We start from the raw sequence: 14,561 nt of genomic DNA, 5'->3' as shown, positions 1-14,561 counted from the left end.
GAAGAGATCTCCTTAAAAAGAAAAAAAAAGCTTTGATTAGCACATTCGTGCTAGATTGCAGTGCTTTAAAGTGCCCCTTTTTGGATCCAGTGTAGCCTATGGGAAATCTTTCCAGGGCTCTTGGAGGGGCTGTTTTTTCTCCATTTGGGAGCCCATAAAATTGGACCCAAGCTATACCAAACTTGTAAGGATTTTGTAAGGAGAGTCACCAGCAGCTATGCTTCAAATTTCCCAGAGCTTTCCAGAGCCCCTGAAAGATTTTCCAGAGGCTATAATGGAGCAGGGTTTTTTTCAGATTCCCGGAAAAACCCATATCGGTATGGGAATTCAGGAATTTGCAGGAATCACAGGAATTTTCAGCTCCAATATACTGGGATCCAAATTTTCCTGGTTTTTTTTTTTGTTGTTTGTTTGTTTTGCACACCCCTAATAATTACCCATACCTTTGTCAAGTGTGAAAAAATGTTCACCCCCTATGCTTTTATTATTCATACAGGTCTAGATGGGCATAAAACCTCACAAAACTTACAATATTCTTCCCTTCCTTATTTTGCCTCATTGCATGCAATGAAAGTTCTGTGTTGTCCAACAACAACAGTCAATAAGAGCTTCTCTCTCCCTCTTTCATATGCATATTCTTACACACCTCCCTGGAACAGATTCAAGAACTAATTCAAGAGTAAAAATTTGCTTTCTGGAAATAGGTTATTTGGAACTGTTTCCTTTTTGTTAATATAATTATTGTATTTAGTCACAATGCTACAACATTATTTAGAAAATACATAACAGATGCTGTTGACCTCGATGCTTTGATGAAGCCTGTTTCAATACTACGTAGCATCATAATAGGTTGTACTTCATAATTAATTATATTGTTGCCAATTTATACTACACTTGTAACATTTTAGGTAGCTCAACAACCTTTCCTTTAAATTAAAAGCAGATACTTGTACATCTACTTTTTATAATTCTGTGGACAACATGTAGCAGAAGACACATATGAAGCTTTATTATGTATTAAAGCTTGCCCTTATTTAGAAAATAGCCACTGCTTTACAAATGCACAAGTTGCAGATACTTAAAATATGTTGTCTGACCCACTAAAAAACTTTATGTGTTCTATTAGCTCTAGTATTGGCATGCAATTGTGCCATCAGCGCTGAACTTCGGGGCAGATGTTCAGGCCTAGCTCACAGGCTCACCAGGGTACCCCCCCCCCCAAAGCAGACAGTAGCTTTGCATTTGAAGGAATACACTGATATCTAAAAGAGGCCATAAGACTATTAATCAGAGTCTTTAATTTCCTAAGTACACCACTGCTGATAATTGTGATACCAGAACACCCCCACAGAGTCTGAACATTGCCATCGTGCCTTTTTCAACCTAACCAGATGTAAACACTGCCAGACCAGAAGGGGCAGGTTGCTATCAACTGAACAGAGGCTGCCTTGACAATAGGGTTACCAGGTCCCTCCTCTCCTCTGGCGGGATGCTGTTGTCAGAAAGCGTGTGTGTGTGTGTGCGCATGCGCCAACGCGCATGCATCACTTTCGGTTTAGAACTGGAAGTGCCGCCTCACAAAGGGCCTTTACCTCTCAGTTTGAGTGGCAAAGTGGCCCTTTACCACTCAAACTAAGAGGTATAAGGCCCCTCGCGAGGCGGAAATTCCGGTTTTAAACTGGAAGTGATGCACGCGGTATGCACACACGCACGTTTGCCTGCCGACCCTCAGGTGGTTGGCGGGAAGAGGGGTACATTGTTGGGCACCTGGCAACCCTACTTGACGAGCTGGAACTCAAAAACACAATGGAGACACCAAGAAGGAGTCACAAGAAACTCACCCAACTGGACCCACTCAAACCCAGGGAGCTCTTACGTTGTGGTAGTCATCAGTTACTCCAGAGGGAACTGCAGTTTAAATCAGGATGGTCTCTCCATTCCCTTGTCCCTGGATGAGAAGCATCATCTGGCCATCCCTCATCTTCCCTTATTCCTACAAATACAAACAAAAATATTCTTGAACGGCCAGTGACTATTTTACCAGATAGCCAAGTCCCAGAAGACAGTAAGGCTGATCCTGCTTCTCAAGCTTGACTTTTCCTCATGAGAATTCAACAATCCATTGATTAATACCTGGCTCAGTGCAGCAGGATAACACAATCTCTTTTTTTTCTTCTTGCTTAAAAATTATTTTAAATTTCTTTTTTAAAGCTTACTTTAATAAGATCTTTTGTGTATCCTTGCACAAAATCTCTGCTTTCCTTTTGCTGCAGCCCAAAATGCCCTCTGAAATGCTGTTCTTGGGAGACACCACCCCACACGCAGGAGCAACATGAGGGAGGATTCAATCAGAGGTTAGCTCCAGGAGGGGAATAGCCTCCCTGTCAGAAGTGTGCCACAGGAAGAAGGGTTCAGCAATCCCCTCCCCCAATAAGCAGAAATTTTTGCTGAATACCGTCCATGGTACATTCACTGTGTTTCAGAGTGTATGTAATGATGAGCCTTAGATGGTCAGATGAAATTGTGTGGAAGATTTCATTATACCAGATATGCCCAAATATAATCTTCCATGTTTATGGACAATAGGGGAAAGATAATAAGTATTTAATTCCCCACATATTTCTTGGCAAGAATACTTTTTGGCTTACTGTGGTTGATCTTACCAATGATGCTTTGCAGTAAAGACAGCTTCTTCTGAAAAATCCTGTACCTGAGTACAAAGCATGGGCATATTGCATCTGCTTTAGAAGTACATACATGCATGATATTATGTATTCTCTCTTTTAAGATCCATGTGGTCAACAATACACTTTTTGCTGACAGTTGTGTGCATTTTGATGCAAAAGCCTCATTTCATGCATGCATGGATCCTCCATAACAAGTGTGATACATGTTTTATATAAGTACTGAGATATCTGTACTTAAATACAAAAAAATAAGGATGTGCCCTATGATCATTTCTTAGACAAGGCAGTGATCAAATCTGAAGCTGAAAATCACATCATTTGTTGCCTTTTTCTGTGGTACAATCGGATACTTCCTTTTTTTCTTCAAACATGAAAACTTATTTTAGCCAAAGCTTGCAACATTTGCTTTTGGCCATGAAAATAATGTCTACTGACATGTGAAAGAGAGAACGTTCTTTATTATTTGCATTATTTATAGTCATTCTATGTCACTGAGATTCAAGGCAGATTACATAGTGTAAGTCAGATACAACCAACAGGATGGGACATCCAATAAACAGTGCAATAGGATTTGGATTGTAGAAATCTGGAGCCAACCAGAAATCTGAAACAGACCTGATAACAAAGTATAAGCATTTGATTAAATATGACGTGTTAAACTTGTACAGTACTAATTTATTTATTTAATTTTTTAACCAGTTTTTACCCCTCCTTGGGCTACCAAGGTAGCTAATAAATTAAAATATACAAATTACAAGAGCATCTTAAAAGCCATTAAAACCAATACGTAAATACATCATTAAAACAAGATAAAACCAAAATTTAAAATAAGTACAAAAGATTTTTAAAAAAATAGTTAAAACAATGCCTATAATTTCCATAGTAAAGTATTCTTCATGTCAATTGTACTTATATAATTATGATAGGAAAATTCCACCATTTTAAAGTTTAGAATGGGAACTCTTATTGTTTCTTCTTCTTCATCCTTTGAAATTTCTGTCCTTTAGTTAATTCATTTGACTATCTCTTTCTGCAGTCTTCTAGCATGATTTTAAAACATTGTTTTTCTTGCCTTTTGTTTTTTATTCACTCTTGCATCTGTAGTGTGTCTGTCCTTAAATTCAAACAATGTATCACATGACTAATGTAGATATAAGCAGGAACAGGTCTTCCAGTTTGAGACTAAGTAAACACATGATATCATTTATCTTCCATAACCACCAGTTACATGCTGTCATCTTTAATTTTAAAGAGCACGCTGGTACAATGTAATATTTTCTGGGGATTGGGGCTTCCAGTGGTTTAAATATTGCTGTAGCACAGAGTTTACTCTCAGGAGATCATACAGTCAAACATATTTACTGTGTGGAATATGAGCTGGAGTCTGACATAGTGTATCTTTATTCAACAATCCATATGGAGGGAGTTGGACGATAGTTTGTTTTCAAACAGCAGAAAGTGTATAGAAGAGGTGATCTAGGTATGTACATTCATTCCACTTTCATTTTGATTGAATGGACTATACAACATTTTTATGGTTCCAAAAAGCTGAAGAATCTTTTTAGCCAGATATGACATCGTGGCAAAAAACATGTGAAGTGGTACTTCTCTCAAATCACTCTGAGTTATTTCTGTTCTGCAAGAGGTTACTGTAGGAACAAAACCACCAAATTTCATTCTTTCATAAATACATAAGAAGCCATGAACTCTGGGTTCATCATATAGTTGCTATCTAGCCTTCACTATAAGATATGATTAACCTCTAGCATAATCAGAGTCAGATACCTTTTCAATGTCTTTATAAAAACAACAAAAAGCCAGAAGAATTTTGGCTGTAAGTGCTTTCCTCTGAGTGTTTGCCATTTAAAACTGAGGGGCATTTAGCAATATTTTTCAAGCACCACAGGAAGTATTTTTCAGAAATCCCAGTTGTTTGGAAGAGATGTGCTTATATTCCTTGGTTATTAAGATCTGTATATGGCAGGCATGCGCACAAGGAATATTTCTCCCACCTGCCCTGTTTCCTGCAGTAAGACAAGTCAAATACATTCTTTTTCTTAGAAACTGTAGGAATTTGTTGTGAGCTAAACACATACATCCTTTGATAATTTTAAATATACAATGTGGTTTCCTTGTAAATAGTCCTATTCATTTCAGTGTAGATTGTGGACAAGTAAGTGGCTTTTGGATTTATAGCCTATGGGATTCCCCCCCCCTTCTGAAAAAATCCAATGTAAACCTCACAAACAAAATGTGAAGCTAACAGAACTCTTGAAAAGAATTATGAGAGGGAAATGTCTTTCCTATTTTAACACAGGAGGTTACATGGAAACGGAAGCTGCAGTGCAGGATTCTCTGGGATTGGGTAAACTTGGGACACAGGCAGAGAAAGATCGAAGGCTAAAGAAAAAGTAAGTTGCTTGGTCATGCTCTTTTCATGATGTCATCTGTTGTTAGTGCATTCCCTTGGTGCTGGGTTGGCATCAGTTGCATCTCTTAGTAAACCCAGTAGATATTTGTCTCAGTAAGAACCTATCTGATGAACTACATTTTATAATGATATAATTTGTTATAACTGACAAAATAGCATGTTTAGAATTTTAAAGATGCGTGTTTGCAAAAGAAAAACATTTTGTGGTACCTGTGCCAGTGCAGGCTGCAATCCTGAAGGGGGGGGGGCAGATCTTCTTAGGAGCCAATGTGACCCTGTGCTAGCATAGGTGCCACTTTATCATGGAATAAAGTAGGATGGACCTACGCTGGCGTGGGGGCAAACACGCCAGCTTCCAGGAGCCACTGAGTTCCACTGGCTCCCGCTGCCAGCGCAGCCACTCCAGGAACTAAATCCCAAAAGAGAACACTTGCGCCGGCATGGGGGATGCATTCTCAGGGTGCTCCTAGGGGCAGAGCTGCCTTTGGGAAGCTTTCTAACCCCGTTCCCCTTGGTAACACCCCCTTGAGCTGCGGTGTGGCTGAGCCACCTTTTTTGGTGGTGCAGCCTTGCTTTTTCAATGGGCAATTCCCTCCATTTTTTTTTTGTTTTTATTTATTTTAAACTGTTCTTTTTTCCTCCAAGGTGGACAGGAAACCTTGGAGGAGACGGTGCAGTTGCACTGCTCTCAGCTGCTGCCTAACTGCCTTCCCTTTCAGGATTGGGCTGGCAGTTTTAATGACTAACCACAACAGATAGTTTCTGTTTTTTATGTGAAAAATATTTAACAGAGCGTGTTTTTATTTATCAATGAATAGTCTATAATAATGCGCAAATGTTCCTCACTGGGGCTAGTAAATTTGGTGGGGGTTTTTATGCCATGACAGTGAAACAGATGTAATATACTCAAATTATAGGATAATTATGTGGTTACTTGTGCTGCGCCTACTTGTAAAACTAATACCATCCAGCAGATGCTATGACTCAAGACATATAAAAAAAGCTATGGCAAAATATAATTATTTCTGTTTCTCAGTGCATTCATGCTGTGGAGAGAGAAAATTGTTTAAAAAAACAAGGAGGATAAAAGCTGTAAAAATAGTATTTAGTGTTTTAAAGTGTTAACATTTTGATCATATTGGTTCAATTTCCTCATAGTCTTCTCATACATTTTTGCTCGTTTGAGTAGTCTACACTCACCGTTAAACCAAGAATTTTGTTTGTATAAAGCATGCAAGCTTGAGGTTATTTATTTAGTAAATAAAGGTTTAAATAAATCAATTAATCTGAAAAAAAAACATTTAAGACAGTAGCTGCAGACTCTTGCTCAAGGAGGGCAGCTTTCAACGAAGTCACCTCCAAAAGCTGCATTTTGCCACGCACCAAGGAATCAAGCTCAGGGCTCCAGTAAACACGAGCTAGGGCTTTTTGGGATTGGTGCAATATTTGATGGTAGGACAGTATTTAGTGCTGAACACATAATTGGTTGATCGAAAGAGAGGGAGATGGTCACTGCCCATGTAATCGCAGACTTCCATATTACTGATTAGAGGTAAGAGATCTAATGAAACCAGAAAATAATTGATAACACTGGCACCATTTTGGCTAAAAAAAGTAAAATCTCCATTAGGGTCGATCCGCGATCGCCCATTTACTATTATTAGGTTCCTCTGAATAGCGAATTGGGCCAGACTTAAACCGGAAGAATTAATTATCGAGTCCCTGGAAATTCTAGTATACCATAGGGAACTCAGGAAAGATTCATCAAAATTCAATATAAGATTTTGGAAGAGAGTATTATCATCCAGCCCTATTCATGCATTAAAATCACCCGCCATAAGAACTGGAGTAGTTGGATGGTTGTTTTTGATGTCATCAAATAGTTCTCCCAGACGGGCCCAGTTTCATGCAGTATTACTTGATCTAGCAGGAGGAATATAAACAGAAAATAAAATAAGTGAAAAAAAAGTCAGGTTTACTCTAACTGCTAGCACCAACTCTTCAGCCAAAAGGTCAATTGAGCTTATGCTTAAAGAAGTGGAGATAAAGCATGCTAGTCCTGCACGAGGGCGGCCCACAGAGCTCTCATACATTTTTAGGACTATGCAAACATTAAAAAGTGCATACATTTGTATGGGTATGTGGCGCAGAGTGTTAAGCTGCTGTACTGCAGTCAAAAGCTCTGCTCACGACCTGAGTTTGATCCCGACGGAAGTCGGTTTCAGGTAGCCGGCTCAAGGTTGACTCAGCCTTCCATCCTTCCAAGGTCAGTCAAATGAGTACCCAGCTTGCTGGGGGTAAAGGGAAGATGACTGGGGAAGGCACTGGCAAACCACCCCGCAAACAAAGTCTGCCTTGGAAACGTCGGGATGTGACGTCACCCCATGGGTCAGGAATGACCCGGTGCTTGCACAGGGGACCTTTACCTTTACCTTTAGAAGGAACCAGAGTCAGACCCTCTGATGATAATACATACATACATACACACACACACACACACACACACACACACACACACACACATATATACAGAGTTCAAAAGTAATTAAAAAGTCATGATCACATCTTCAATTGTTTAAAATTGATTTTTGTCTCAGTTTTTTCTTGCCTTCTTATATTAATCAACACCTCTTTCCTGTACACATTTAAATGTCTCTAGATTACAGTTTTTTGAAAAGAAAAAATGAATTTTGGTTTTATAAATAACATAGGCTATAGTGTGCCACACTAAACAACACCTCAGATATCTTTTCCTGCAGGCAGTGCACTATTTGCACCAGGGAAATATATTTTTCTGTAATATTGACATAGAGAATTTTAAGGTTAAGGTGTTTTCAGGATTTCTTGGCCACCTGTTGATATTACCCATCGGCACTGTGGCACCTTCAGAAGGCTTTGCTCATATGAGTAAAGTGGTCATGATGAAGCATATTGAGCAAGCCAGTCCTGCTATGTGGATATGTGGGCCACGAATAGTAATCAGAACCTTGAATCAAACCCAGAAGCCAATCAGTAACTGCTCACTGTGTCCTGTTCCTTTGGGGAAAGTCTTCTGCAACTTGGTTAGTATATAGCTAGTTTATTGAAGGATACTATTTGGAAATATTGTCAAAGGCTTTCACGGTCAGAGTTCATTGGTTCTTGTAGGTTATCTGGGCTGTGTGACTGTGGTCTTGGTATTTTCTTTCCTGACGTTTCGCCAGCAGCTGTGGCAGGCATCTTCAGAGGAGTAACACTGAAGGACAGTGTCTCTCCTCTGAAGATGCCTGCCACAGCTGCTGGCGAAACATCAGGAAAGAAAATACCAAGACCACGGTCACACAGCCCGGATAACCTACAAGAACCAATACTATTTGGAATTGCCCCATATTTAAATGCATGTGCCAGCTTACCATAACTTAATTCTCTGAACTCTGGTTTGGGTAACTTGCATATTTTCTTGTGACAGCATACTTCATTTATTGATATGGGAAAGACTGAGAATTGGCTCAGTGGCTTATTTTTGTTAAAATTCTTGTTGGCAATTTCTAGAAACACGGAAACTATTTTAGGGCTTTGCCAGCTAAGCATTAATGGAGAATCCAAAAAGCAAATGAAACCAATAGTATTGAACTTCACTACAGAAAATGCCTTTTAAAAATATTAATTAGTGATTGATAGAAGTCTTGTATCAAATTAACTATAAAGTGTACTTGTAATTTAGAGTCCTGGATAGTTATGATCAACTCTTCTCTGTTAAGTTCTATTGAATGAGGAATTTCCATGTAGTTTATTGCAACCTCTGGATCCTGTCTTTAAAACAGTTATTCTACTGGAATTCATCCTTTGGAAAATAAGCCAGTTTAGTAATAAGTTACATATATTCAAAAGACCAACTGTTTCACATTGGAGGGGTTTTTTTTGTTGTTGTTGGTTGGTTTTTGTCTTTTGACTCCTTTGAATTTTCCTGCTTTGAATTGTCAACACTGGCATACATCCTAGTGCCAAAACTGCCTGCTGTTCAGTTCTCTGTTGGCCTCTGAATTGTATAGACATTAGCTGTATTTGAAACTTGATCCTAAAAACTTGCTCTGGAAATCATCTGTGTTCAGCCGTCATCTTAGCCCTGTTCAGCCAGCAATCTAGGGAGAAAGAATGGGGGAGGGGTTGAACCCACTGGGTATTACTCCAGCGATTGTTCTGCTTGGGCATCAGTAACTTAAAAGTGGCACCATTGCAAGATGGAGAAGAGTATCTATTATTTACATTGAAAGCACAACATTTTAATGACAGGATAGCTTTAGGTGTTACCGTTTTGCTGGACTAAGTTTCCTGAAACAGTAAAGTCAAATCACCTCACTTCAAGAATTTGAAGAGAAGGTCTATAATGAAAGAAATATTTGTGTGTGCTTGCTATTAAGTATTAGGAATTAATGGGACTGGGAAAATTGTCTCATTGCCCATCTTGTCTGATGTTAGCAGGCTTGTAGATTGAGCAGCTGAGAATAAGAAAGTAAATAAACATGGAATACTCCTTAAAAGGAGGGAATCATAACAAGGTTGGCAATTCAGGATATGGACAGAATGGGCCAATTACATCCTAATCTAAGATATTCGTGGCTGTTAGTTAGAATGGATACTGGTCATGCTGCATACCTATTCTCTCTAGTATCAGAGGAGCATGCCTATTATTTTGGGTGCGGTGGAACACAGGCAGGATGGTGCTGCTGCAGTCGTCTTGTTTGTGGCTTCCTAAAGGCACCTGGTTGGCCACTGTGTGAACAGACTGCTGGACTTGATGGGCCTTCGTCTGATCCAGCAGGGTCTTTCTTATGTTCTTAAGATACAAACAGAATGCTCCATAATTATGACGGAAGACACTTTCTATTATTTATGAGGTGTGACATTCTAAATCATGGCTAAATACCCATTAAAATTACAATATCATCCAAATATAGTCACAGATTGTTTGTAAAACATTAACAGCCTTTTATAAAATTAAACATTAATAAAATTATAACTTGTATTTGTAAAATATATTGCATAGAATAAAAACAAACTGTAGTAATTGGAGATATGTAGTTATATGGCTAAAGATTGAATGTCAGCATCTTTACATGATGGTATATAAGAGCCCCTTGTTTTAATTTTAATTTATTTGCTTGTTCATTTCATTTTTGAATATTAAGCCCATGCAGGCCTCAGTAATTCAGCATGAGTCTAACAAATTACTTTCAATTAACTGTAGATGTATTATATTTTTGATCTATTAACCCCTTGATATGTTACATGTGCTCATATTTCAATGGCCGCAGTATATGATGGCTGAGACATTTCATCTGGTTTACATTCTATGCTTACCTGTAGGGTTCTGTTTATAGGGGAAAGTGAGTGAACTTTAAAAAAAAAAATTACACCAGGAGTAACTAGGAGGGCTACATTAGGACTCTACCTGCTTGATGCCACTAGGGTTGCTAACTCCAGGTTGGGAAATTCCTGGAGATTTGGAAGTGCAGCTGGGTTACATGGGGTTTGGGGAGAGTGGGGACTTCATCATGGTATAATACCATAGAGTCCACCCTCTGAAGCAGCCATTTTCTCCAAAGGAACTTGTCTTTATACTCGGGAGATCAGATATAATACCAGATTGCCAGGCCCTCCTGCAGGTTGCCAACCCTAGGTGCCACTCACCCACTTAAGTCTCCCAGGGCTGAGCAGTTGGTGTCCAGCAGCCAATAAACATGCTTTTTGGCTATACTCTACAGAGATCTGGATGTTAGATAACTGAACTCCTGCCCTTTGAAACAGGGGGAACTGATCCCTTCTTCTTCAGAGTCATAAAGTCCTTACTCTGATTCCTAGAAAACAAGAGATAGTTCTGTTTTCATGTTAGCCAGATGGGTGCAAGAGGGGCTCATCATCTGTCCTTACAAAAAGCTTGCAAATCCTTGGGGGTTTCCAGATCACAGTTGGCTAGATTATGTTCATAATTCACAGTGGGTAGCCGTGTTAGTCTGTCTGCAGTAGTAGAAAAGGGCAAGAGTCCAGTAGCACCTTATAGACTAACAAAAATATTTTCTGGTAGGGTATGAGCTTTCGTGAGCTACAGCTCACTTCTTCAGATGTTCAGTTATCCATTAAATTGCTAGATGCTGTGTTATATTTAATTTCCTCTGTACCTGGATTGTGGCATGGCTGTTCTGAATTTCTTGTACAACTTCTGTGAGTGTGGTTTTTATGCAGATACGGGTGCTGGGTGTGGGGCATTTTAACCACTGCAGCAGCCTGTTGGTACAGATGTGGCAAACTGCGTATGGATCTCCTCAGTTCATAACATCTCCATGCTATCTGGTCCATTTTTATTTTTGTTGACTTTTTAATCCGACTTGTTTGGCTTGTTTATCTTTTAAAAATAATGATTTTGCCTATTGTCAAGTACAAAGCATTGCTTTTAATGAATCTTGTAATTAAAAACAAGTGTACAAGCAAATCAAAATTATATTAATTGCACTGAGCTATGATTACTACTCACCTATTGTTTGCTTATTACTGAAATTAGTGTAGCCCCGAAAGTTACTTGCTTTTGTTGAGCCCTTAAGAACATTTATTATTTCATGCCTCTTAACTACCCTTAATTGTCCATTATTCACTATAGCCTATTGTGGCATGAAATTTATGACTGTTTCTCTTGTGTAAGGGCTCATAAGAAATTATATGTAAATAGCACTCACATCCATCAAGGCAGTATTTATTCTGCGCAATGGCCATAGCCTGCCTCTTCCTCCTCCAAAACAAAAGTAAAATAAAAGATTCATCAATCATGATCAAGACAGATAAATATACAACCCGGGCAGAGCAATCCACAAGGTGGGGGCAAAAGAGGAAAGGAGCCAGTGTGACCCCTGTCCTGGCGTTAGTGCCATTTCCACCGGCTAAATTGGCAGTAATGATGGTGCAGGGCCACTTACGCTGGGTCTGGGGAGCAGCAAAAGGCAGGCTCCAGTGCAGCCTCGCCAGCAGCATGAAACCCTATGGAGTGGTTTCACAGGGTTTTCTACTGAATAGCCTTTTCGGCTTGCTGCGCCTGGCAGCAAGCCGCTCAGGAGGCAGCATGGCCTGCACCGTCCCTGGACACTCCCTAACCTCCACACACACACACTCAGAACTAGGGCTGTCAAAAAAAAAAAATTCGGTACAGTTCGGATTCGGCCGAATTTGACCCTTGTGGGTTCGGTACGTGCCGAAGTCCGAACTCCCCCGCTTCGGATCCCCGGTAATTTGGGGGGATCCGGAGTTCGGGGGAAAATTCGGCCCCAGCGCGCCTTCAGAGGGATTCCCTGAAGGCGCGCGGGGGCCCTTTAAACTGATCTGAGCCTCCCAGCTGGGAGGCGCAGGTCAGTTTAAAAGGCAGCCCGCACCTCTCCAGCGGAGCCCGCTGAAGGGGGGCGGGCTGCCCTTTAAACTGACCTGCGCCTCCCAGCTGGGAGGCTCAGATCAGTTTAAAGGGCAGCCCGCGCCTTTCAGCGGGCTCCCCTGAAGGGGGGCCGAATTTATTCGCGAACTCCCGAACTCGCTGAATTCGGCCCCCCCGGTTGCCCGCCAGTTTTGAGTTCGGATCCGTCCGAACAGAAAATCACCGAATCAGGGGAAATTCGGTTGATTTTCAGTTCGGACCGAACCGAATTGACAGCCCTACTCAGAACTGTGGTGTTAGAGACTAGGTATACATGGTATTTTTTTGGGGGGGGGATGCATGGCTGGGTTTTCTTGAGTCCCCTACAAGAAGAAGTTCAACAGAGTTCCTAGTCCTTTCGTCAGCTATGTTTTCATGTCTTGCTCAAACAAACACAGGAACTGCACACAAGAGAACATGTTGGATGTTGCCTTACACATTCAGTAAGCCTGTTTTTTGTAATTGTGCCAGTTTTGTACATTCTAAATTGAAGTGCTGTCCATTGAACTTGATCTTGGTATCAAGAACATGTATCAAAAGATATGGAAGCTATTCTTAATGATGCAAATTCTAAATCTTATTTTTATAATTTGACTCTAGCTAAATGCATTTGCCCTGACCTGGATGGCCCAGGCTAGCCTGATCTCATCAGATCTCAGAATCTAAGCAGGGTCAGCCCTGGTTAGTATTTGGATGGGAGACCACCAAGGAATACCAGGGTTGCTGTGTGGAGGAAGGCACTGGCAAACCACCTCTGTTAGTCTCTTGCCATGAAAACCCCATAAAGGGGTTGCCATAAGTCGGCTGCGACTTGACGGCACTTTACACACACACACACACACAAATGCATTTACTCTGTATGGGAATATGTATTTAGTTTTAAAAGAGGGAGAGACAATGTTTCATTTAAAAAAAAAATGCCACTCTTGCTATGCCTCTTCTTTAATTTCTTAATCTATCATATAATTTCCTTTATGGAATGACATATATTCATTAATGTTTGTGTGCTTTTCTTTTCCATCCATCTCTCTTCATCTCATGAAAAGCACATCTGGGTAAGTTAAACCACAATGGTTGCTGATCATGGCCACTTTCAGCACCATGTTTGAATTTCTTATTTTATTTTCTTCTTTTATTATTATTTCTTTGGCTTTCTATAACCACTTTACGTTGCAGATTTATGTGGGAAAGTTAAATTCAATTTAAATATTCTAAACTGGGCAACATTTGAGGCCTTTTCGAGGTGTACTGTGTTGTTTCTTCTTACCCAGTGATTATATATAAAATCCGAGATACCTGAAATAAGTTACGAAAGTGTCATTGCACCGTTGTGCTATAGGTCTAGTATTTTACACATACATTTGTTCATGCAGTTGTTTTATACGAGCTGCATACAGAACAACAGGATTTTGTGCTGACTTTTCCACTCTTATTTTTATTTCTTGCCAATTCAGTTAATTTGCAAGTTAAACATACATTTTATTGTTATTCAGAATTTGGCTAAAATGATTCAAAATTGTTTCTCTTGTGAAAATTTAAGAAACTTTAAATCAAAAACAGACTCCCTTTATCAGGCCTTACATAAATCCTTCCATGAACATATATGGACTTTAACACTTCAATGAGTGTAATCATATGCTTATGAAAGCCCTCAGCTTCGTGAGGAGAGGAGTTAATTAATTGTTTAATGTTAAAATATATTAATATAAACGGGTGCATTAAAATGTGGGCCAAGTTTATTATGCCTGAAAAGCCCAGGCAGAGTTAACTGTATATAGCAGAGCTGGTATAAGAGTATGAGGCCATGTATTCTGCAAGTTGTGGGATTCGTCATGATTTGTTGTTTCATTTGGAATAGTAATTCTTATCATAATTCAAAGCTGTAGGCATTCTTTATGATTGGTACTCATTACAAAATACATTTTTATGCTTTCAGGAAAAGGAGTAATGCTCACCATCTTGTAGTGTATGCATGTGCATTTATATCCTAATGGTTATAGTATCATTTAAC

General features: G+C 39.7%; 1 protein-coding gene across 1 annotated transcript in view; it reads left to right on the top strand.

The window, feature by feature from the left end:
• PPFIA2 (PTPRF interacting protein alpha 2) overlaps positions 1–14,561 on the top strand; it is a 278,103-nt gene that overhangs the window by 225,026 nt on the left and 38,516 nt on the right. Inside the window, exon 20 of the mRNA XM_056845998.1 lies at positions 5,005–5,098. Coding sequence (XP_056701976.1) covers positions 5,005–5,098 — 94 coding nt within the window. The remainder of the gene's footprint in view (positions 1–5,004; positions 5,099–14,561) is intronic.

The sequence above is a fragment of the Euleptes europaea genome, chromosome 3 (assembly GCF_029931775.1).
Source record: "Euleptes europaea isolate rEulEur1 chromosome 3, rEulEur1.hap1, whole genome shotgun sequence".
NCBI classification, from domain to species: Eukaryota; Metazoa; Chordata; class Lepidosauria; order Squamata; family Sphaerodactylidae; genus Euleptes; species Euleptes europaea.
Note: the sequence above shows the minus strand (reverse complement) of the source record. Positions and strands in the feature narration are given on the sequence as shown.